We start from the raw sequence: 25,801 nt of genomic DNA on the forward strand, positions 1-25,801 counted from the left end.
TGAACTGCTTTCCCAACTTGAGCAGATCAAGGACCACTGCCTTGACTTCATCTTGGAACTACATTACATCTCTGTCTTTATCTTGGAACTAAATTCTATCTCTGAGAAACCAACTTTTGTTGTAACTATCTTAGGGAAGATATTACATAGTACACTGTATCTGTGTATGTTTCTATCCTTTCTAGTAGGATATAAACCTTTTGATAGAATTATAATTATTTTTTCACCCTATATTACAACCACCATGTGAGTTCCTACTACATACTAGGTATTATGGGTATAAAAGCTATGAAGTGAAAGTGAAAGTCGCTCAGTTGTGTCCACCTCTTTGCGACCGTATGGACTATAGCCCATCAGGCTCCTCTGTGGAATTCTCCAGGCAAGAATACCAGAGTGGGCAAGTTGCCATGAGCTTCTCCAGGGGATCTTCCCAACCCAGGGATCAAACCCAGGTCTCCTGCACTGCAGGCCAATCCTTCACCATTTAAGCTACCTGAGAAGCCCATTTAAAAAGCTATACAAAGATGATTCAGTTATACCACAAGGAGCATTGTAAATTAAAAAAAAAAAAAAAAAAACTAATCTAGTTTTAGTTTTTATTTATTTTAATTAGAGGCTAATTACTTTACAATATTGTATTGGTTTTGCCATACATCAACAGGTGTACACGTGTTCCCAATCCTGAACACCCCTCCCACCTCCCTCTGGGTCATCCCAGTGCACCAGCCTCAAGCATCCTGTATCCTGCACCAAATCTGGACTGGTGATTCGTTTCTTATATGATATTATATATGTTTTAATGCCATTCTCCCAAATCATCCCCCCGTGCCTCTCCCACAGAGTCCAAAAGACTGTTGTATACATCTATGTCTCTTTTGCTGTCTCGCATACAGGGTTATTGTTACCATCTTTCTAAATTCCATATATATGCATTAGTATACTGTATTGGTGTTTTTCTTTCTGGCTTACTTCACTCTGTATAATAGGCTCCAGTTTCATCCACCTCATTAGAACTGATTCAAATGTATTCTTCTTAATGGCTGAGAAATACTCCATTGTGTATATGTACCACTGCTTTCTTTATCCATTCATCTGCTGATGGGCATCTAGGTTGCTTCCATGTCCTGGCTATTATAAACAGTGCTGCGATGAACACTGGGGTGCACATGTCTCTTTCGATTCTGGTTTCCTCAGTGTGTATGCCCAGCAGTGGGATTGCTGGGTCATATGGCAGTTCTATTTCTAGTCATTTAAGGAATCTCCACACTGTTCTCCATAGTGGCTGTACTAGTTTACATTCCCACCAACAGTGTAAGAGGGTTCCCTTTCCTCCACACCCTCTCCAGCATTTATTGCTTGTAGACATTTGTATTGCAGCCATTCTGACTGGCATGAAATGGTACCTCATTGTGGTTTTGATTTGCATTTCTCTGATAATGAGTGATGTTGAGCATGTTTTCATGTGTTTGTTAGCCATCTGTATGTCTTCTTTGGAGAAATGTCTATTTAGTTCTTTGGCCCATTTTTTGATTGGGTCGTTTATTTTTCTGGAATTGAGCTGCAGGAGTTGCTTGTATATTTTTGAGATTAGTTGTTTGTCAGTTGCTTCATTTGCTATTATTTTCTCCCATTCTGAAGGCTGTCTTTTCACCTTGCTTATAGTTTCTTTTGTTGTGCAGAAGCTTTTAATTTTAATTAGGTCCCATTTGTTTACTTTTGCTTTTATTTCCAATATTCTGGGAGGTGGGTCATAGAGGATCCTGCTGTGATTTATGTCGGAGAGTATTTTGGCTATGTTCTCCTCTAAGAGTTTTATAGTTTCTGGTCTTATGTTTAGATCTTTAATCCATTTTGAGTTTATTTTTTGTGTATGGTGTTAGAAAGTGTTCTAGTTTCATTCTTTTACAAGTGGTTGACCAGATTTCCAAGCAGCACTTGTTAAAGAGACTGTCTTTTCTCCATTGTATATTCTTGCATTCTTTGTCAAAGATAAGGTGTCCATAGGTGCATGGGTTTATCTCTGGCCTTTCTATTTTGTTCCATTGATCTATATTTCTGTCTTTGTGCCAGTACCATACTGTCTTGATGACTGTGGATTTGTAGTAGAGCCTGAAGTCAGGCAAGTTGATTCCTCCAGTTCCATTCTTCTTTCTCAAGATTGCTTTGGCTATTCGAGGTTTTTTGTATTTCCATACAAATTGTGAAATTATTTGTTCTAGCTCTGTGAAAAATACCATTGGTAGCTTGATAGGGATTGCATTGAATCTATAGATTGCTTTGGGTAGTATACTCATTTTCACTATATTGATTCTTCCGATCCATAAACATGGTATATTTCTCCATCTATTTGTTTCCTCTTTGATTTCTTTCACCAGTGTTTTATAGTTTTCTATATATAGGTCTTTAGTTTCTTTAGGCAGATATATTCCTGAGTATTTTATTCTTTTCGTTGCAATGGTGAATGGGACTGTTTCATTAATTTCTCTTTCTATTTTCTCATTATTAGTGTATAGGAATGCAAGGGATTTCTTTGTGTTGATTTTTTATCCTGTAACTTTACCATATTCATTGATTAGCTCTAGTAATTTTCTGGTGGAGTCTTTAGGGTTTTCTATGTAGAGGATCATGTCATCTGCAAACAGTGAAAGTTTTCCTTCTTATTTTCCAATTTGGATTCCTTTTCTTTCTTTTTCTGCTCTGATTGCTGTGGCCAAAGCTTCCATAACTATGTTGAATAATAGTGGTGCGAGTGGGCACCCTTGTCTTGTTCCTAACTTTAGGGGAAATGCTTTCAATTTTTCACCATTGAGGATAATGTTTGCTGTGGGTTTGTCATATATAGCTTTTATTATGTTGAGGTATGTTCCTTCTATTCCTGCTTTCTGGAGAGTTTTTATCATAAATGGATGTTGAATTTTGTCAAAGGCTTTCTCTGCATCTATTGAATTAATCATATGGCTTTTATTTTTCAATTTGTTAATGTGGTGTGTTACATTGAGTGATTTGTGAATATTGAAGAATCCTTGCATCCCTAGGATAAAGCCCACTTGGTCATGGTATATGATCTTTTTAATGTGTTGTTGGATTCTGATTGCTCGAATTTTGTTAAGGATTTTTGCATCTATTTTCATCAGTGATATTGGCCTGTAGTTTTCTTTTTTTGTGGGATCTTTGTCAGGTTTTGGTATTAGGATGATGATTACCTCATAGAATGAGTTTGGAAGTTTACCTTCCTCTGCAATTTTCTGGAAAAGTTTGAATAGGATAGGTGTTAGCTCTTCTCTAAATTAGTTTTATTTTTATAATAAATTATGTGGGCTATCACAGCCATAAATACCAAATGTAAGGGAATGTATAGGAGAGTATCTAAATCCTACCCTGGGGAACTGAGAAAGGATGTGTTTGAATAATAAGTAGGAAGTTGGAATGAAGCATGTGTGACGAGACAAAAACAACTCTGAGACACTAGCACAGGCAGAGAAAGAGGTAATAAAAGAGCAAAGCATGTTTATGAAGCAAGTGGTGTTATAGATAACATACTGGGCAGACCAAAAAGTTTGTTCAAGCTTTTCTGTACAGTTTTATGGAAAAACCCAAATTAACTTTTTGGCCAACCCAATATAATATACTTGATAGTAGGGTGGGTGGGGAGAGGGAAGGAAGGATTAAAGTTTAGCTGGGATCATATATGAAGGCCTTGTATGTCATGCTAATGGGTCTTGATTTGATTCTGTAGACAATGTTGAGTCACTGAAGATCTCAGGAAGACAACTATGTCATAATAATCTGATAGATGGGTTAGAAGAATAGGGTAGCAGACATTATATATTAACTTAAACTCAACACCATTCCAAATCCCTTACCACTTGCCTTTCTCTTCATAGACAAAAATGTAATTTGCCAACCTTAAATTTGACTTACAAGACAAATTCTGGTTAAGGTATAGACAGAAGTCTTTTGAGAGGGATTCTAAGAAATAATTTAATTCTCTGATTAGAGGGAGTCAGAAGTATCTGGTACAGTTTTTTGTAACCCCTTTTCCTACTTTGAATGTGTGTGTTCCCGAGAGGTAGGGGAGCCATTTTGTGATCATCAGGTGACAAATCAACATGCTAAAGAGTAGAGCAGAAAGAGAAATATATCTAGATCCTTGATGACACCAATGAGTCACTATACCAACTCTGTACTGACCAATTCCAGACTTTAAACAGACTCATTTATTTAAGTAGCTACAGTTAACTGGTTTACTGTTACTTATAAGCAGAATGCAATGTTAAGTGACAGAAAGCAAGACTGATGGCAAGCAGATTGATGAGAAGCATATATAATAATCCAGGAAGTGATGATGAAGACCTGAATGAGAGTAAGGATTAGAGAAAGTACAATCGATTTGAGAAACACAGAAGTGAGAGAGATGTAGAGACAATTTAATTTTAGGTCTTTTGATATCAGGGCTTCCCAGGTGGCTCAGTGGTAAAGAATTCGCCTGACAATGTAGAAGATGCAGGTAGACCTGGGTTCGATCCACTGGAGGAGTGAATGGCAACTCACTCCAGTATTCATGCCTGAAGAATCCCATGGACAGAAGAGCCTGGCCTCCTGAGAAACCTGTATGCAGGCCAAGAAGCAACAGTTAGAACCAGACATGGAACAACAGACTGGTTCCAAATTGGGAAAAGAATATGTCAAGGCTGTATATTGTCACCATGCTTATTTAACTTATATGCAGAGTACATCATGTGAAATGCCAGGCTAGATGAAGCATAAGCTAGAATCAAGATTACAGGGAGAAATATCAATAACCTCAGATATGCAGATGACACCACCCTAATGGCAAAAAGCCAAGAGGAACTAAACAGCGTATTGATGAAGGTGAAAGAGGAGAGTAAAAGAGCTAGCTTAAAACCCAACACTGAGAAAACTAAGAGCATGACATCTGGTCCCATCAGTTCATGGCAAATAGATGGGGAAACAATGGAAACAGTGACAGACTTTGTTTTCTTGGGCTCCAAAATCACTGCAGCCATGAAATTAATGCAGCTCCTTGGAAGAAAAGCTATGACAAACCTATGCTGTGCTGTGATTAGTTGCTCAGTCATGCCCAACTGTTTGTAACCCCAGGGACTGTAGCCTTCCAGCCTCCTCTGTCCATGTGGATTCTCCAGGCAAGAATGCTGAGTGGGTTGCCATGCCCTCCTCCATGAGATCTTCCCAACCTAGAGATCAAACTCAGGTTTCTTACATTGCAGATGGATCTTATCTATTAAAAAGCAGAGACATCACTGTGCTGATAAAGGTCCATCTAGTCAAAGCTATGGTTTTTCCAGTAGTCATGTATGGATGTGAGAGTTGGACTATAAAGAAGACTGAGTGCCAAAGAATGGATGCTTTTGAACTGTGGTGTTGGAGAAGACTCTTGAGAGTCCCTTGGACTGCAAGGAGATCCAACCAGTCAATCCTAAAGGAAATCGATCCTGAATGTTCATCGGAGGGACTAATTCTGTAGCTCCAATACTTTGGCCACCTGATGCGAAGAGCCAACTCATTAGAAAAGATGCTGATGCTGGAAAAGATTGAAGGCAGGAGGAGAAAGGGATGACAGAGTATAAGATGGCTGGATGGCATCGCTGACTCAATGGACACGAGTTTGAGCAGGCTCTGGGAGATGAAGAACAAGGAGGCCTGGAGTGTTGCAGTTCCATGGGGTCACAAAGAGTCAGACACGACTAAGTGACTGAACAACTATTGATATTGAGAATCTCTATGGGATATACAGGGCTTTCCAGGTGGTGCTAGTGGTAAAAGAACCTGCCTGCCAATGAAGGAGACATAAGAGATGTGGGTTCGATCCCTGGCTTGGGAAGAACCCCTGGAGGAGGGCCTGGCAACTCACTCCAGTATTCTTGCCAGGAGAATCCCAGGGTTTCTGGAGAATCCCTGTGGGCTACAGTCCATAGGGTCACAAAGAGTCAGACATGACTGAAGCAACTTAGCACACATGCACATATGGATATAAGATAGACATGACTAATAATTAGAAGGATAGATACACACTTCTGGAGAAATATGAAAGATGGAAATATTAATAATAAGGACATATAAATGATGCTTGAAGTCAGTGAAGTATATTGAATGGAAATGAGAAAGCATTGAATGAGAAAAGACAAGAAATGCAAACTGAGGAGCCTTAACATGTAAGGGATTCAAAGCAAGAGAACAATGAGTAACAAGAGGAGCAGGAATAACACTAAAAGGAGGACTCATTTTTAGGAGGGAGTAGTTATGAGTCAATCATTACATAAAATTCAAGTAGGTAAAGAGGATGAGATTACTAGATAGCATCACTAACTCAATGAACATGAATTTGAGCAAACTCTGGGAGATAGTGAAGGATAGGGAGACCTGTCTATGGGTCACAAAGAATCAGACAAAATTTACTGAAAAACAACATAGAGGCAAAGGTGTAGCAAGTTATAGAGGAATTGAAATTGAGAACTTAAGAAAATGACATTAATTACTGTTTTATGAAGTCTGAAAATCATAGGAAAGAGAAAGAAAAGAGAGCTCAAGAGGAAGAGGGAGTTATGGAAATGTTTTTGCTACTGTTGTTTTTGGATAAAGAGGATGTGAAGCTGTTAGAGACTGAGGAAAAGAAATCAGTTAAAAGAGAAACAAAAGACTGAAAATTAAACAGGATGGAATACGGTACTAGAAAAGACGGGGAGGAGATCTGGAACACAAATAGAAACATCAACTTTAGAAAAGGGGGATGCATGGCTGAAAAAAGGTAAGCATTGAAAACAGATGGGAAGAAGTTGGGAAAGATTGTGTCTAATAACTTATTTTTGTCCTCTGAGTAATAGGATACATAGTCTTCTTTGGCAGGTATAGGAGGCTTCAGAATAAGAAAAAAGCAAGAGAGTTCCAGAAAAACATCTATTTCTGCTTTATTGACTATGCCAAAGCCTTTAATTGTGTGGATCACAATAAACTGTGGAAAATTCTGAAAGAGATGGGAATACCAGACCACCTGACCTCCCTCTTGAAAAACCTATATGCAGGTCAGGAAGCAACAGTTAGAATGGACATGGAACGACAAACTGGTTCCAAATAGGAAGAGGAGTACATCAGGGCTGTATATTGTCAACCTGCTTATTTAACTTATATGCAGAGTACATCGTGAGAAACGCTGGACTGGAAGAAGCACAAGCTGGGATCAAGACTGCCAGGAGAAATATCAATAACGTCAGATATGCAGATGACACCACCCTTATGGCAGAAAGTGAAGAGGAACTAAAAAGCCTCTTGATGAAAGTGAAAGAGGAGAGTGAAAAAGTTGGCTTAAAGCTCAACATTCAGAAAACTAAGATCATGGCATCTGGTCCCATCACTTCATGGCACATAGATGGGGAAACAGTGTCAGACTTTATTTTTTGGGGCTCCAAAATCACTGCAGACGGTGATTGCAGCCATGAAATTAAAAGACGCTTACTCCTTGGAAGGAAGGTTATGACCAACCTAGACAGCATATTAAAAAGCAGAGACATTACTTTGTCAACAAAGGTCCGTCTAGTCAAGGCTATGGTTTTTCCAGAAGTCATGTATGGATGTGAGAGTTGGACTGTGAAGAAAGTTGAGTGCTGAAGAATTGATGCTTTTGAACTGTGGTGTTGGAGAAGACTCTTGAGAGTCCCTTGGACTGCAAGGAGATCCAACCAGTCCATCCTAAAGGAGATCAGTCCTGGGTGTTCACTGCAAGGACTGATGGTAAAGCTGAAACTCCAATACTTTGGCTACCTCATGCGAAGAGTTGACTCATTGGAAAACACCCTGATGCTGGGAGGAATTGGGGGTAGGAGGAGAAGGGGATGACAGAGCATGAGATGGCTGGATGGCATCACCGACTCGATGCACTTGAGTTTGGGTGAACTCCAGGAGTTGGTGGTGGACAGGGAGGCCTGGCATGCTGTGATTCGTGGGGTCGCAAAGAGTCAAACATGAATGAGCGACTGAACTTAACTGAAAACCTCTCCTGGAGACCAGAATAGGAAACTACACAGGAATCAGTAGAAGGAATGCTAAGCAGCACTGAGGCTTCCCATGTAGCACATGGTCCTCTCAAACAGACTTATTTTTGGACATCTAAGAGGAATTAGCATTAATTAAACAAAGAGACAAAGCCAAGCACATGTCATAAAATATGTATATTTTATTATATCTCTGGGAAATGCAAAACAAACAGGGGGGAGGGAACACATCCTTCCACACACCATTCTAATTTAGCTGATATTAATTCAGAAAAGCTACAGCAAATATATATGTGTATATGTTTATATATATATAAAAATTTTTTTTTATAAACACCCTTAAAGTCATGAAATGCATCCTAATACTTCTACCTCTGCCTCCTCATTGATCATTTAATGTTGTTTGGATTGTATTCAGTTTGTGTTTTAGTCACTAATGTGATTTTTCAAACTGTACATTAGACGATGTAAGGGGAAAACTTGGTTTAATTTATATCCTATGCATCAGTTACATGTTACATGATTTTTTTCACCATTATTTGAAACTTCACACATCTTGTAGTTCTCTATGCAGACTACTTCAGCTTCTAGTGCTGTACATATCTATATCTTCTGGATGGGACTGCCCGTGATCCATGAACTTGGGGTCAGGCATAAACTGTGTAGCACCTGATAAAGTATTAAAATGAAAAAGAAAATTAGTCATTAATTTAACAAAATTCTTGTTGATATGGGGGGCACATCAATGAGCAAAACAGATAAAAATCTCCACCAACATGGACCTAACATTAAAGTTGGGTAAAGGAGACAATACGTTAACTAAACAGTATGTCAGATGGTGGTATGCAGAAAAATAAAACAGGGTGGATAGGCATATGGAGAGATTGGGTAATCTGCAATTTTAAACAGGGTGGCCAGGGAAAGAAAGCCTTATATATTTGAGCAAAGAACTGAAGAAGGTGCAGGTATGAGCCCTGTAACTATTTGAGGGAAATGACTTACTGGAGGAGCAGGTGGCAAGTGTAACAGACTTTAGGCATGTCTGAGGAGCCATAAAATAGCAAATATGGCTGTAACAGAGATAGCAAGATGTGCTGATGGTGGATGCAATGAGTGTGATAGAAGTCATAATCAGAAAACAGTGGAATGCTAGGCCACACAGGTCATGGGAAAGTTTTTCTCTTTTATTCTAAGAGATGAGAAGTCACTGGACAGTTTTGAGCAGAAGTGTAACATGATATTATGTTTTTAAAAAGATTACTCTTGGCTATGGGTAGAAGAGAGTGTAGGGAAATAAGCATAGAAGTAGGGAGACGAGTTAGGAAGCTAACTCGTACAGTACTAACTGTACAAGCTAACTGCAGTACACCAGGATGGAAATGCTAAATGGCTTTTATTAGGGCAGTGGAGGTGGTGATAACTTAAGGACAGGATTTCCAAAGTGGATTCAGTATGTTGTGTGAGTGATACTCTTTAATTTGAGAAACTAAAAGAATGGAGTTGACATTTACTGAGATGGGGTAAATGTAGAAACATGTTTTGTTGTTGTTGTCATTCAGTTGCTCAGTCGTGTCTGACTCTTTGCAACTTTATGGACTGTAGCCCACCTGGTCCCTCTGTCCATGGAATTTTTTAGGCAAGAATACTGGAGTAGGTTACCATTTCCTTCTCCATGGCATCTCCCCCAAATCAGGAATTGAACTTGCATCTTTTGCATTGGCAAGCAGATTCTTGACCACTAAGCAACCAGGGAAGCCCCAGAAGCATGTTTGGGAGAAGGTAAATTAAGTGTTAAGTTTTGGGTGTGCTATATTTGAATTGCTAACTAGACATCACTTCAAGGCAAATAGATGGGGAAACAATGGAAACAGTGACAGGCTTTGTTATCTTGGGCTCTAAAATCACTGCAGCTATGAAATTAAAAGATGGTTGCTCGTTGGAAGAAAAGCAATGACAAACCAAGAAAGCATATTAAAAGCAGAGACATTACCAACAAAGGTCCATTTAGTCAAAGCTATGGTTTTTCCAGTGGTCATGTATGGATGTGAGTTCAGTTCAGTTTAGTCGCTCAGTCGTGTCCGACTCTTTGCGACCCCGTGAAACGCAGCACGCCAGACCTCCCTGTCCATCACCAACTCCCAGAGTCCACCAAATTCACGTCCATCAAGTCAGTGATGCCATCCAACTATCTCATCCTCTGTCGTCCCCTTCTCCTGCCCTCAAACTTTCCCAGCATCAGGGTCTTTTCAAATAAGTCAGGTTTTCGCATCAGGTGGCCAAAGTATGGGAGTTTCAGATTCAAAATCAGTCGTTCCAATGTACACCCAGGACTGATCTCCTTTAGGATGGACTGGGTGGATCTCCTTCAAGTCCAAGGGACTCTTAAGAGTCTTCTCCAACACCACAGTTCAAAAGCATCAGTTCTTTGGTGCTCAGCTTTCTTCACAGTCCAACTCTCACATCCATACATGACCACTGGAAAAACCACAGCTTTGTCTAGACGGACCATTGTTGGCAAAGTAATGTCTCTGCTTTTTAATATGCTGTCTAGGTTGGTCATAACTTTCCTTCCAAGGAGTAAGTGTCTTTTAATTTCATGGCTGCAATCACCATCTGCACTGATTTGGAGCCCCCCAAAATAAAGTCTGACACTGTTTCCACTGTTTCCCCATCTATGTGCCATGAAGTGATGGGATCAGATGCCATGATCTTCGTTTTCTGAATGTTGAGCTTTAAGCCAACCTTTTCATTCTCCTCTTTCAGTTTCATCAAGAGGCTCTTTAGTTCTTCACTTTCTGCCATAAGGGTGGTGTCATCTGCATATCTGACGTTATTGATATTTCTCCCTGCAGTCTTGATTCCAGCTTGTGCTTCCTCCAACACAGCGTTTCTCATGATGTAGTCTGCATAGAAGTTAAATAAGCAGGGTGACAATATACAGCCTTGACGTACTCCTTTTCCTATTTGGAACCAGTTTGTCGTTCCATGTCCAGTTCTAACTGTTGCTTCCTGACCTGCATATAGGTTTCTCAAGAGGCAGGTCAGGTGGTCTGGTATTCCCATCTCTTTCAGAATTTTCCACAGTTTATTGTGATCCACACAGTCAAAGGCTTTGGCATAGTCAATAAAGCAGAAATAGAACTCTCTTGCTTTTTCGATGATCCAGCGGATGTTGGCAATTTGATCTCTGGTTCCTCTGCCTTTTCTAAAACCAGCTTGGACATTAGGAAGTTCACGGTTCACGTATTGCTGAAGCCTGGCTTGGAAAATTTTAAGCATTACTTTACTAGCGTGTGAGATGAGTGCAATTGTGCGGTAGTTTGAGCATTCTTTGGCATTGCCTTTCTTTGGGATTGGAATGAAAACTGACCTTTTCCAGTCCTGTGGCCACTGCTGAGTTTTCCAAATTTGCTGGCATATTGAGTGCAGCACTTTCACAGCATCATCTTTCAGGATTTGAAATAGCTCAACTGGAATTCCTTCATGTCCACTAGCTTTGTTCGTAGTGATGCTTTCTAAGGCCCACTTGACTTCACATTCCAGGATGTCTGGCTCTAGGTGAGTGATCACACCATCATGATTATATAGGTCGTGAAGATCTTTTTTGTACAGTTCTTTTGTGTATTCTTGCCACCTCTTCTTAATATCTTCTGCTTCTGTTAAGTCCCTACCATTTTTGCCCTTTACTGAGCCCATCTTTGTATAAAATGTTCCCTTGGTATGAGAGTTGGACTATAAAGAACCCTGAGGGCCAAAGAATTGATGCTTTTGAACTGTGGTGTTGAAGAAGACTCTTGAGAGTTCCTTCAATTGCAAGGAGATCAAACCAGTCCATCCTAAAGGAAATAAGTCCTGAACATTCATTGGAAGGACTGATGCTGAAGCTGAATCTCCAATACTTTGGCCAACAGATGTGAAGAACTGACTTACTGGAAAGGACTCTGTTTGTTTTTTATTTTATTTTTTAAAATTAAATTTATTTATTTTAATTGGAGGTTAATTACTTTACAATATTGTATTGGTTTTGCCATACATCAACATGAATCCGCCACAGGTGTACACGTGCTCCCCATCCTGAACCCCCCTCCCACCTCCCTCCCTGTACCATCCCTCTGGGTCACCCCAGTGCACCAGCCCCAAGCAACCTGTATCATCCATCGAACCTGGACTGGCGATTCGTTCCTTATATGATATTATACAAGTTTCAATATCATTCTCCCAGATCATCCCTCCCTCTCCGTCTCCCACAGAGTCCAAAAGACTGTTCTATACATCTGTGTCTCTTTTGCTGTCTCGCATACAGGGTTATCATTACCATCTTTCTAAATTCCATACTTATGCATTAGTATACTGTATTGGTGTTTTTCTTTCTGGCTTACTTCACTCTGTATAATAGGCTCCAGTTTCATCCACCTCATTAGAACTGATTCAAATGTATTCTTCTTAATGGCTGAGTAATTTTTTGGGCTCCAAAACCACTGCAGCTGGTGACTGCAGCCATGAAATTAAAAGACACTTACTCCTTGGAAGGAAAGTTATGACCAACCTAGACAGCATATTGAAAAGCAGAGACATTAATTTGCCAACAAAGGTTCGTCTAGTCAAGGCTATGGTTTTTCCTGTGGTCATGTATGGATGTGAGAGTTGGACTGTGAAGAAGGCCGAGGGCCGAAGAATTGATGCTTTTGAACTGTGGTGTTGGAGAAGACTCTTGAGAGTCCCTTGGACTGCAAGGAGATCCAACCAGTCCATTCTGAAGGAGATCAGCCCTGGGATTTCTTTGGAAGGAATGATGCTAAAGCTGAAACTCCAGTACTTTGGCCACCTCATGTGAAGAGTTGACTCATTGGAAAAGACTCTGATGCTGAGAGGGATTGAGGGCAGGAGGAGAAGGGGACGACAGAGGATGAGATGGCTGGATGGTATCACTGACTCGATGGATGTGAGTCTGGGTGAACTCTGGGAGTTGGTGATGGACAGGGAGGCCTGGCGTGCTGTGATTCATGGGGTCGCAAAAGTCGGACATGACTGAGCGACTGAACTGAACTGAACTGAACTGAATACTCCATTGTGTATATGTACCACAGCTTTCTTATACATTCATCTGCTGATGGACATCTAGGTTACTTCCATATCCTGGCTATTATAAACAGTGCTGTGATGAACATTGGGGTACACATGTCTCTTTCAGTTCTGGTTTCTTTGGTGTGTATGCCCAGCAGTGGAAAAGACTCTGATGCTGGGAAAGATTGAAGGTGGGAGGAGAAGGGGATGACAGAGGATGATATGGTTGGATGGCATCACCGATGTGATGGACACGAGTTTGAGTAGGCTCCAGGAGTTGGTGATGGACAGGGAGGTCTGGTATGCTACAGTTCACGGGGTTGCAAAGAGTCGGACACAACTGAGTGACTGAACTGAACTTACTGAACATCTGAGTACAAATACTGAGTAAGCAGAAATGTGAATCTAAAGTTCCGGAGTCTCCTGGGCTGGTTTATAAATTTTATGTTCCTAAGGTATAAATAGCATCTAAAACTATGGGACCATATGAGGTCATCCGTAACATCATAAAGGAAGTCGAAAAAATGAGACCTTTGGATACTCCAAGTTTTTGAGGTTAAGAATATTAGGAGAATATAGCAGAGAAGACTGAAGAAACAGCCAGTCAGTGAAGTAAGAGAACCAAGAGTAAGTGATATCCCACAGGCCAAGTAAAGAGACTGTTGCAAGGAGGAAGGAATAATCATTTCTGTTAGAAATGACTGATGGATTACATAAGATAGAGATTGGGAATGGAACCTGGATTTGGCAGTGTGGATCAATGTGATCTTGATAAGCTGACTGCGTACCAGGCAAGATGCCACATTATTTTCATGCATTATCTCAGAATAACACTGTGAGATAGATGACATTTTTATATTATCCATGTTTTACAGATAAGGACATTTTAATGTAGACAGGTTAAGAAACTTGACCAGTGTCATCCAGGTGATAAGTATTGGAACCAGGACTGAATCCAGTTTTGTCTGACTCCCAATGCAACAACCCTGGATCTTCTGAAAAATGGGGGTTAGAGTAGGCAGAAGTGTCACAAAATGTCACAAACCCTGGGGTTAGAGTAGTCACAAAATGTCACAAAATTATTTTTAGTATTCAACATAATAATATATACAAAGTGGTACATATAATACCCTGTGTATGTTAAGTAGGTAAGAATAATTTTTATATTTATTTTGTGACATACACTAAAGATATTTTTCACAATTTTTAAAATTTTAAATATTTTTCAAATTCCGATTCATTTTGAAATGATTTTTTTTTCATTTGAGAAACACATCTTTTTGCCAGAGAGAAATTTAGTTTCTAGTTAAAGGTGAGAAATAGATTTACATACAATTATTTGTTTTACATCTACCTTTTCAGAAATAGTTTCTGTTTTATAAACTGGGATAGATCTATATGTAACTTCACCACTAAGTATATTTTAAAAACAGCCAGATCTTAAATAATCACTACGCATGACAAGAATACAGTTCTCCATAGACTTTTAACCTGGAATCCCTTTGGAGGAGGGGAGTCTGTGGATAGAATTCATATGATCTATGAACTTGGATAGGGGAAATTTGTCTTTGTTTTCATTAACCTCTGACTGAAAATGAATGTCTTCTTCAATAATGAATGCAAGCAACAAACCACAATACTATACTCTTAAGAATACCTTAGACTCTGTCACTAATAGAAACCATAGATATTGTCATATCACACTGCAGTTGCAGATATCTTGAAATATTTATACTTACTAGCACTTCAAAATTATACCCTTTTTCAGTATGTTGTTAAATATTGTTGATTAATACAACTAGGGAAGCTCATACATTATTGTGTATTTTGTTTATGTATTTAAAAACATTCTGAGATGGGGTCTGTAGTACAAGTAGGTTAAGAAACAGTGTTTCTGACTGCTCCTTTTCCAAATGTATCTTCCTGGTGGAAGCTTTTGGTCAGTACAAGAGAAAACTGAACTAAGAAATAGTATTATCAAATAGACATACTATAGTTCAGTTCAGTTGCTCAGTCGTGTCCAACTCTTTGCAACCCCATGAACCGCAGCATGCCAGGCCTTCCTGTCCATCACCAACTCCCAGAGTCCACCCAAACCCATGTCCATCGAGTCAGTGATGCCATCTAATCATCTCATCCTCTGTCGTCCCCTTCTCCTCCTACCCTCAATCTTTTCCAGAATCAGGGTCTTTTCAGATGAGTCAGCTCTTTGCATCAGGTGGCCAAAGTATGGGAGTTTCAGCTTCAACATCAGTCCTTCCAATGAATACCCAGGAGTGATCTCCTTCAGGATGGACTGGTTGGATCTCCCTGCAGTCCAAGGGACTCTCAAGAGTCTTCTCCAACACCACAGTTCAAAAGCATCAATTCTTTGGCACTCAGCCTTCTTTATAGTCCAACTCTTACTATAGACATACTATAGTAAGCATTGAGAAATACTTATTTTATGTAAGTCTGAATGTGTCTGATTTGCTTAACAATGTCCATCAACTGACTAAGTTTTCTAACACTCTACTAACTTTCTTAATTTATATTCTTGTCCAAAATCTGGTCAAATAGTCAGCTCACCTAAATTTGAAAGGCTCTGTTACCTTTAGATCCCCATCTCTCAAAATTTGTTGAGAGGCTTCAGATTTTTTATTTATTCATAGCTTATGTTGGTCATTATTAACTAGAGGAATGTACATACAGAATTCCCTGTGGAGCTTTTCCTATAATCCACCTGCTTGGAGGCCTCACCTCTGGAAATTCTAATTTATAATTCTTATGTAGAGTGAATTTTAGAAAAAAAAAAAAAGAAACTCAAGAAATTGTGATGTGGATCCCTCTGGCTTAGAACCACTTAGCCTAGGTCATTTGATTTCTGCCTTTTTAAAAAGGATTTTTCTCATGCTTTTCTGAGTAATTAAAGATTATACCTTTCCTCAGATATTTCTTAATCCCTTTTGATAAAAGGCTCTCTGTCCTCCCAAAGAATTAGCAGTCATAAAACTCTTCTTTAATCTCATTCCCCTAATCATCAAAATGATTTTCTTTGTACTTTATCATAAATCTCTAATGAAAAACTATTTATGCTTAGCTTTTTTTAGTCGACTTTAAAAAAAACTGCTGTTATAGCAAACAGGTAAAGAATAAAGATGTTTATTAAAAAGCAATGAATTATTGTCTCAAATAGCCATTAGGTATTATCTGTTCATTGATAATTTAGTTCACTCCTTATCTCATTTACATTTTAAGCAAGTTAGGTATCAAAAATAGGACAGATCACTAATAAATTGCTGAGTGAAGTTATGAATATTAGAGATTCTATTTTTGTTTCTTCTGTATAAAATCGGGATGATATTCAGTATTCAGCTGTCTCAGTAACTGAAACACTTAAACATATTAATCATTGCAAAGTGTGTTCTCACACTGATCTATTCTTTCCATTCTTTTTTCTCTCTGGCTTCAGTTTGTCTTTTTTATCCTATATTTGAGTTCATTATTTCTGTCCTCTTTTTGTATACAATCTGCTATTAAACCCATCCAATGAGTTCATAATTTCAGATTCTGTATTTTTCACATCTAGAATATCCACTTGATTTTTTCACAGATTCCAACTGGCTGTGAAATTTTCCATCCTTTCATCTATTTTGTTCATCATATTTTCCATTTGATATATTAGTCATAGTTATTTTAAAGTGCTTTTCTTCTAACTTCAATATTTAGATCACCTGTGGATCTGCTGTAATGTTTTTTTCTCTTTTCTTAGTCACATCTTCCTGTCTCTTTGCATGACTAATATTTTGTTTGTAGGACTTCGCTGTAGCTCAAATGGTAAATAATCTGCCTGCAATTCAGGAGACCAGGGTTCTATCTCTGGATGTGGAAAATCCTCTGGAGAAGGGAACAGCAATCCACTCCAGTATTCTTGCCTGGAGAATCCCATGGACAGAAAAGCCTGGCGGGGTACAGTCCATGGGGTTGCAAAGAGTTGGACACGACTGAGTGACTAACACACATTTTATTTGTATGGTGGACACTGTGTAAAAAAGAATTGTAGAAGCTCCAGATGATATCATCTGCCAGAGTGGGGACTTTTTTCCTTTCTTGGGGAGGGGTAAAGTATTGATACTTATCATCTCCAATCAGGCACTGAGCTGTGTTGCAGTTTATAGAAGAGTTGGTCAACCCTGTTCCTCAGGTATGGTACTCTGTAGCTTCTGATTGACAGCTTGAGTTTCTGTCTCCCTAACACTAAAAGACTGTAGGAAATCTTGTTTTGCCTTTCAGGATTTTGATTTTGGATATTTAGTGTCATGACCTATATAATAATCTGGGAAATATCATGAGGGGAACATGAGTCATGTATGTATGGCACACCTCATCCCTCTAAAATAGGAATCGGCAAATCTATTTGCAAAGGACCAAAGTAAACATTTAAACTTTGTAAACCGTAAGGTCTCTATCACAACCACTCAACTCTACCATTTTAGGGTGAAAACAGCCACAGACAATACATAAATGAGTGTGGCTGTGTTCCAATAAAACTTTATTTATTTATGGATACTAAAATTTGAATTTCATACAATTTTCACTTGTCATGAAACATTTTTCTTCTGATATTTTTTTAAACTATTTAAATTACATAGGAACTATTCTTGGCTTGTGAAATGTGCAAAAATAGTTAGTGAGCCAGATTTAGCACAAGGTCCATAGTTTGTCAACCTCTATTTGAGAGGGACATTAATCTTGTGAGGCTGTGAAAGATTTCATTCTACTTTCATCATATTTTGAAGAAGTCCATGTCACCAAATTTCCAAATTTGTGATTCCCAAAATAAAAGTTGTCACCAAAAATGTATATGGATGATAGAGGACAATCAAACTCACATTGTGAATTACAATATATTGTTGGACAGTATACACAATCTATTCTGTATGGTGAGAAGTGGTGGCTAGGGACATGCTCCCCTGCTAAGTAATGTGCTCCCAAAGTGTGCTCAATGACAAATTTGTTTATTGGCAAAATGGCACCCCACTCCAGTACTCTTGCCTGGAAAATCCCATGGATGGAGGAGCCTGGTAGGCTGCAGTCCGTGGGGTCGCTAAGAGTCAGACACGACTGAGCGACTTCACTTTCACTTTTCACTTTCATGCATTGGAGAAGGAAATGGCAACCCACTCAAGTGTTCTTGCCTGGAGAATCCCAGGGATGGTACAGCCTGATGGGCTGTCGTCTATGGGTTCACATAGAGTTGGACACGACTGAAGCAACTTAGCAGCAGCAATGATATCTTTTAACACTCGTTGAGAATTTAGTATGTGCTTGACATTGTACTTTTTGCTTTACATGCAATATCTCATTTAATCCTCATAACAATCATGTCAAAAAGATACTATTATTGACTCTCTTTTATAGATGAAGAGACTGAGGCTTGGGGTATTAAATAACTTGCCCCAGGCAATAGAACTAGTACATGTTGGATTTAGGATTAAGATTCATGTTCTATCTTAAAACCTATGTTCATGATCACTACTGTTTTTCACATAATAGACCTTTGGGATTGCATATGAAATGTGGAAATAATGAGTCTCAATTCTGGGTCTACTATATAATCAACCCTGAATGATATACGATAACGATGAATAGTACTGAGTATCTCTTTCCTCTACATGTCTCCTTAGGATGCTTTACATATACCAGATTACTTATGATAGGCAGTAAAAGGTTCCAGAATACAGATGTGAGAAGAAAAGATGTTGGCTAGGGATGGAGAAGGCAATGACACCCCACTCCAGCACTCTTGCCTGGAAAATCCCATGGACAGAGGAGCCTGGTGGGCTGCAGTCCATGGGGTCATGAAGAGTCGGACATGACTGAGCAACTTCCCTTTCACTTTTCACTGTCCTGCATTGGAGAAGGAAATGGCAACCCACTCCAGTGTTCTTGCCTGGAGAATCCTAGGGATGGTGGAGCCTGATGGGCTGCCGTCTATGGGGTCGCACAGAGTCGGACACGACTGAAGCGACTTAGCAGCAGCAGCAGCAGCAGGGATGGTCTGGTCCCACTGATAAACTGTAACATCTCCACAAAGATCTCTGGAGTTGACAGGCATTTAGAGAAATGACCAGATATATTATATACTTGAGGGAATATGGGCAACTGTGGGTTATTCAGAGAGTCTAAAACCTGTGTAACTTATCTTGATTAGAAAAGAGAGGTGACAGGACAATATTAAAACTCAAATCAAGTTTGTTACTCAGTGAGAGCTTTTATGAAGATTAAGTGATAGGGGAGGAGACTAAAATCTCCTCAGAGGAAATTAGAGACTAAAATCTTGTTTTAAATTAGATAATCTATATGCAAAAGAGGAGCTTGGACTTCGGTGTCAAGAATATCTAGACTCTAAACATAACTCTATTTGTAAACTATAATTTTGGGCAAGTTACTTAAGCTCCCTGAATCTCAGTCTATTTATCATAAAACAACTATAATTACATACACACCAGAGTTTTTTGTTTTTTGTTTTTTTTCTTTTTTGGAGAAGATTGAATAACACATTTATAGCTCTTTGCCCCACAGCAGTTGTTCAGTAAAGGGCACATATTCTCATTATTCTCTAATTCTCTACTTCTGAGTTGGTCCTATTTCCTTTGTAATAAGATGACTTGATGCATAGTATCATTTACTTAGTACAGATAAACCTACATAAGCCAATGACTGGTGAGTTTATGTGAATATACTATTGAACTGATATGTTTCTTTTTGATCACGGTAAAACCATGATGTTTAGAAAGTATAACTGTCACATTTTGATCTCGCATAGTTGCCTGTATCTAATACTAGCAAAGATATTAGTATTATAATTTGTGCTATTTTTACTATTTTATGTTGAAAGTTTTCCTAGTATCTAAACTAAATAAAACTGACTGTGGAAGCAAAGACGGATGGGGATAGAACAAGAAATGAAAACCTGGTATTTCTTCTATGTAGGTATGACATATTGTTATAGCCTATAACTAGAAGAATCCAGAAATACACATTTTCCCCTACCTTATTGAGAACCTCATAACCTAAAAAGACACACAGACTACAGATATGAGGACAAAACATTTATGAAAACACATAAATAAATTCAAACTACTAATTATAATACTATAAAGTTATTTAAGAAAATAATTTAAAAAATGAATTATTCCAAACAAACCTGATGTAGATTTTGTCTTTGTTTCAGAGCTGAGTTCTGTTGGCAAAGGCACTGAATGTTTCAGGTTGTGAGTTGTTTCTGCAGGTGTTTCTGTTTCATCAGCGCTTCCTAGCTGTTTACCAAAAAGATTTTTCTTTCATAGGTAAATCATTTTACTAAAACAATAAAATATCCTAAAAAATTATAGCATGCAAGGTAGTATATTCCTTCATCTCTTTTCATTCCATCCTTGACCTCTGTCTAGGACATCCACCTAAACAAAACAGTCTACGTTTTTAGTCCATTTAAATTCTACCTTAGTTTTTTCTTTATGTTCAGGAAGTTTTTTGTTGTTTTTTGTCCACAGTGATTTAACTGCTTCATACATTTGCTGGCTTGTAGCATATGCCTTTTTCCCAGCTACCTAATTAAAAAAAAAAAGTGAGTCAAATTATATAAATTTTTAAAAGTTAAAATAACAAATATTTTAAAAAATTATGTCTTGTATTTTATATGAAAAACCAGGTCAGAATCAACAGTAAAACTATAAGTCTCTAGATCATGATAACACAAAGTCTCATTTTCTGTATCTTATACAAAAAATTATTAGCCTCACGATATATATTATTTGGAGGTGTGATTTTCTCAAAAGCTTAACAACATGTCACAGAGATGTTTCCATATCAGATTATATACCAGAAGATCTGCTTCTAATAGCTGCAAAGTCTGTAGTCTATAATGAACATATCATAATTCATTTAACAAATCCCCTATTGATGGGCATATGAGCATTATGATTTAACAAATCCCTTGATGATTGGCATCCTTTTTTTTCTTTAGGCAATTATAACCATTTGTAATTAGCACTCTTCCACAAATAACTGGGATCATATACCCTTGTGGTAATTCCTTGGGTATATCATTAAAGATGATATGCATTTTAATTTTTGATACTATTGCCACATTGCGTTCAGAAATTCAGCACTGTCCTACAGCAATTTACACTCCCATCAAGAGTATGTAACTATTTTCCAACCTAATTTCTCAGCAGCAATGTTATGAATCTTTTAAATCTTTGTCAAATGAAAAGGCTAAAAATCAATATCTAAATGATTTTTTAAATTTTCATTTATTTGGTTGCTGATGAAGTTAAGCATCTTTAATATCAGATCAGATCAGATCAGTTGCTCAGTCGTGTCCCACTCTTTGCAACCCCATGAATCGCAGCACGCCAGGTCTCCCTGTCTATCACCAACTCCCGGAGTTCACTCAGACTCACGTTCATGGAGTCAGTGATGCCATCCAGCCATCTCATCCTCTGTAATCCCCTTCTCTTCTTGCCCTCAATCCCTCCCAGCATCAGAGTCTTTTCCAATGAGTCAACTTTTCGCATGAGGTGGCCAAAGTACTGGAGTTTCAGCTTTAGCATCATTCCTTCCAAAGAAATCCCAGGGCTGATCTCCTTCAGAATGGACTGGTTGGATCTCCTTGCAGTCCAAGGGACTCTCAAGAGTCTTCTCCAACACCACAGTTCAAAAGTATCAATTCTTCGGTGCTCAGCCTTCTTCACAGTCCAGGTCTCACATCCATACATGACCACAGGAAAAACGATAGCCTTGACTAGACGAACCTTTGTTGGCAAAGTAATGTCTCTGCTTTCGAATATGCTATTTAGGTTGGTCATAATTTTCCTTCCAAGGAGTAAGTGTCTTTTAATTTCATGGCTGCAGTCACCATCTGCAGTGATTTTGGAGCCCAGAAAAATAAAGTCTGATCTGCCTCTTGAGAAATTTGTATGCAGGTCAGGAAGCAACAGTTAGAACTGGACATGGAACAACAGACTGGTTCCAAATAGGAAAAGGAGGACGTCAAGGCTGTATATTGTCACCCTGCTTATTTAACTTATATGCAGAGTACATCATGAGAAACGCTGGACTGGAAGAAACACAAGCTGGAATCAAGATTGCCGGGAGAAATGTCAATAACCTCAGATATGCAGATGATACCACCCTTATGGCGGAAAGTGAAGAGGAACTAAAAAGCCTCTTGATGAAAGTGAAAGTGGAGAGTGAAAAAGTTGGCTTAAAGCTCAACATTCAGAAAACGAAGATCTTTAATATATTAGGCCATTTATGTTTCTTATTTTGTGGATTGTTTGTTCATATGCTTTCTTCATTTTCTTAGAGGGCATTCATTGTTTTCCTATTGATTTACAGAAGCTTTTAATATATTGAAGGATATTATTTAGTCCTGTATTATATATGTGCAAATAACTTTCCCAGTTTTTCATTTATCCTTTAACTTTGTACATGGTATACTGTGATCAACAGAAATGTATGACTCTGATGTAGCAAAATACATTATTTTTTATCTTTGATGGCTTCTGGCTGTGTTTAAGAAGGCCTTTCCTATCTCAAGATTATACAAAAATACCTTTCTGCTCTTCTAATATTTTATAGCATTATATTTTCTCATTATATTTTTATTTCACCTGCAATATTTTTGCATGATATTTGGTAAAGGTCAAAGTATTTTTCTGAAATGTCAATTATTCCAACACGTTTCTTGAATAGTCCACCTTTTCTTTACACACTGATCTGAAGTGCCACGTGTACATTAATCCTCAAATCATCATTTATATTGTTGAATTATATTTTAACAAACTAATCCTATTTATTTGTGATAATCACGTAATTAACAATGGCATTAACAAGCTGAGATGCTAATGTCATTTTGCCAACAGAGTTGCCACCAGAGTTAATACCAACTATATTTCCCTGAAAATTAAATGTTACAGGTACTGTGTGACATTTAAATATTGTCACACTGAGAATTTAAACAAATACTGAAATGAAGCTATCACTTAAAAAGAGCTTACCTTTGCAATTATTACTGATTGAACGGGGTAGCAAACAGTTGCTCCCAAAGTGGCCAATCCCAATGGATAAGCAATTCTCTTAAACCGAGAACCTGTAACATTCAAACAAACTATTAAACTCCAAACAGATGCTGCCAGACACTTGATGCTTTTAGAACTTTAATGTTTTCTTTGTTCCCCTTTAAGCCATCATCTATGCTAAGTTATTTTTTAGGTAAAAACACCAATCAAGATGAGAGTTAAAATGCCCTTAAGTATTACAGTTCAATTAATCTCCCTTAGTTGTCACATTCAATTTAAGAAAAGTATTCTCAATCTAACATTGATAATTACCTACACAAAGGGGGTTGATAATTTTCTTCTTTTTAAAAGCTAGGTATTTTTTCATGTCCTAAGAAACCCAGAGTTGTAGCCACAGTTTTTCCAAGTTTGTAACACCATGTTAAACTGAAATGGACTCTTTTCAGATATCTTTTTTTTTTTTTTTTTTTACTAACTCTCTAGAAAGCTGAAATGATCCAGCTAACTAATAAAGATTTTAAAAGGTATATAACTCCTTCATGTCATTGCTTTAGAATACTGAAGTAATAATTTAATAATTGCAAGTAATTTGTAATAATTCATTAATTTTCACTATTGCCTTAATTAAGCATCTAGGAGTCATTTTCAAAGTGTTTAAATTAGCAAAATTCTTCAAAAAAAATCTTCCAAATAGAACCTAACTAGGAACTTCATATATAAAATCTATAGACTTGAAGTTACTCCAGTTAGCCTGAGGAAGTGAAGCTCATATCATGCCCTACCTACGTGGCTTTTCCAGTATTCCCATACCACCACTGAACACTTTCATGGAACCCTAGATTCTACAGAATAGTTTGAAACCCACTACTCTAAGCCGTAGCTTAGTTCAAACAGACTGTTAGTTCAAAACAGTATGTATCTTAAGTGCTTGTGTGGGTACACTTGACTCTAAATATGATCTGGGAAACTATTATAGATATTGCAATTTCTAATTATGGTAAGTACTTTTATTCTCTGGAACAGAATTTACAACTCAGTTTAAAAATTGGACAGTTTATCTGGTCTATCAGTAAAATATACCAGTTTATCTGGTATATCAGAAAAATATATCAGGCAACTTAACAGTTTAGGGAAGGTAAAACAAGATGTATTTCTCTATCTGGTTTTGACTATTAGTAATGAGGCCTTCTACAGTCATGTCTACAATAGATTGAGCATTGAGGGAGGTGGGTAGGTAGGCAGCTTCCACCCTTAGTTTTACTTTCCTTTAGATATAGACTGGTTTTGGTGATATTGGGAAAGAAGGTATAATTATATTAAAATATGTCTTGCTCACTATTATCCTAGTATCTGTAGTTTGGTTCTTGATTTTACTGACCTAATATTTCTTAATGTAGGTTTCCTTGACTCAGCCAAATTCTAATTCTGCTGCTCCTAAACTTGGAAAGTGGCAGTTTTTCCTTTATGTGTCATCTTATTTTATTCTTTATTTACTTTTTTTGTACTTGCTATACTTCTTAAAATCATTTTAAAATTGAAGTATAACCATTTCTTTATTGACTGACATTGAATAGTATACCATTCTCTAAACAACTATCCAAATGTCTAGTGTATGATGCATACATATGCTTAGATTTATTCTGTTTTTTTCATATGAATATATATCTATGGAAAAAAATGAAAGTGTGGTTAATTTACAATGTTGTGTTAATTTCAGGTGTATAGCAAAGTGATCTAGTTATATATATATTCTATTTCAGATTCTTTTCCATTATTGGTTATTACAAGATATTGAATATAGTTCCCTGTGTTATATCATTGTTGTTTATCTAGTTTATATATAGTAGTGTGTATATGTTAATCCCAAACTCCTAATTTTCCTCCCTCTCTCATCCCCACTATCCCCTTTGATAACCATGTTTGTTTTCTATGTCTATGATTCTATTTTTGTTTTTTAAATAAGTTCATTTATATAATTTAGATTCCATATATAAGTGATATCATATGATACCTGTCTTTCTCTTACTTCACTTACTATGATAATTTCTAAGTCCATCCATGTTGCTGTAAATGGCATTATTTCATTCTTTTTTATGGCTGAGTAATAATATTCCATTCTCTCTGTGTGTATATGTACACACAAGATGTATTCTTTATTATTTAAATATTAAAAAGATTTGCATTCATCCTTTCTTTACTTGATATAAAAGGCCAGGTTACAAGAAAATAAATTGCATTTGTGTTCAACTACCCTACTCCTATAAGTAGGAAATGACTCTAGACATAGTCACTAACTAGCTATATAATATGTACTATGCAATCACTGAATGATTTCCTTTCTCTAGAGCTCTATCTGTAGCATTATATGATTACACTAAACCAATATCTTTCATACTTTTTTGACCATGACTCACATTGAAGAACAAATTTGACCTATCTCTCTTTGTCTTTTTCTATTTCTCTTTCTCTCACACACACACACACACCACTGAAACAAAAGTTTCACAATATTTATCCATACTGAGTATAAAACACTCATATTTGCTATCCTCCTCTATTTTATTTTTGAATAAAATGCTTCCTGAGAATCACCATATTTATTTCACTACCTACTTATAAACTGAGCTCTGTAATTAAAAAAAA

The 25,801-nt window shown here is 37.6% G+C and overlaps 1 protein-coding gene across 4 annotated transcripts in view; it reads right to left on the reverse strand.

Annotated features, from left to right (window-relative positions):
* Window positions 1-25,801, reverse strand: part of APOOL (apolipoprotein O like) — a 218,735-nt gene that overhangs the window by 104,253 nt on the left and 88,681 nt on the right. For 3 of the 4 annotated variants that reach the window (XM_061409566.1, XM_061409567.1, XM_061409563.1), the window contains 4 exons: window positions 23,138-23,229; window positions 20,576-20,683; window positions 20,281-20,392; window positions 8,190-8,696 (listed from right to left, as the gene is read on the reverse strand). In XM_061409566.1, the coding sequence (XP_061265550.1) occupies window positions 8,608-8,696; window positions 20,281-20,392; window positions 20,576-20,683; window positions 23,138-23,229 (401 nt within the window). In that variant the 3' untranslated portion in view covers window positions 8,190-8,607. Of the gene's footprint in view, window positions 1-8,189; window positions 8,697-20,280; window positions 20,393-20,575; window positions 20,684-23,137; window positions 23,230-25,801 lie in introns of those variants that run through there. The other variant, XM_061409565.1, reaches the window with a different exon arrangement.

This window comes from Bos javanicus, chromosome X, assembly GCF_032452875.1.
Source record: "Bos javanicus breed banteng chromosome X, ARS-OSU_banteng_1.0, whole genome shotgun sequence".
Lineage (NCBI taxonomy): Eukaryota > Metazoa > Chordata > Mammalia > Artiodactyla > Bovidae > Bos > Bos javanicus.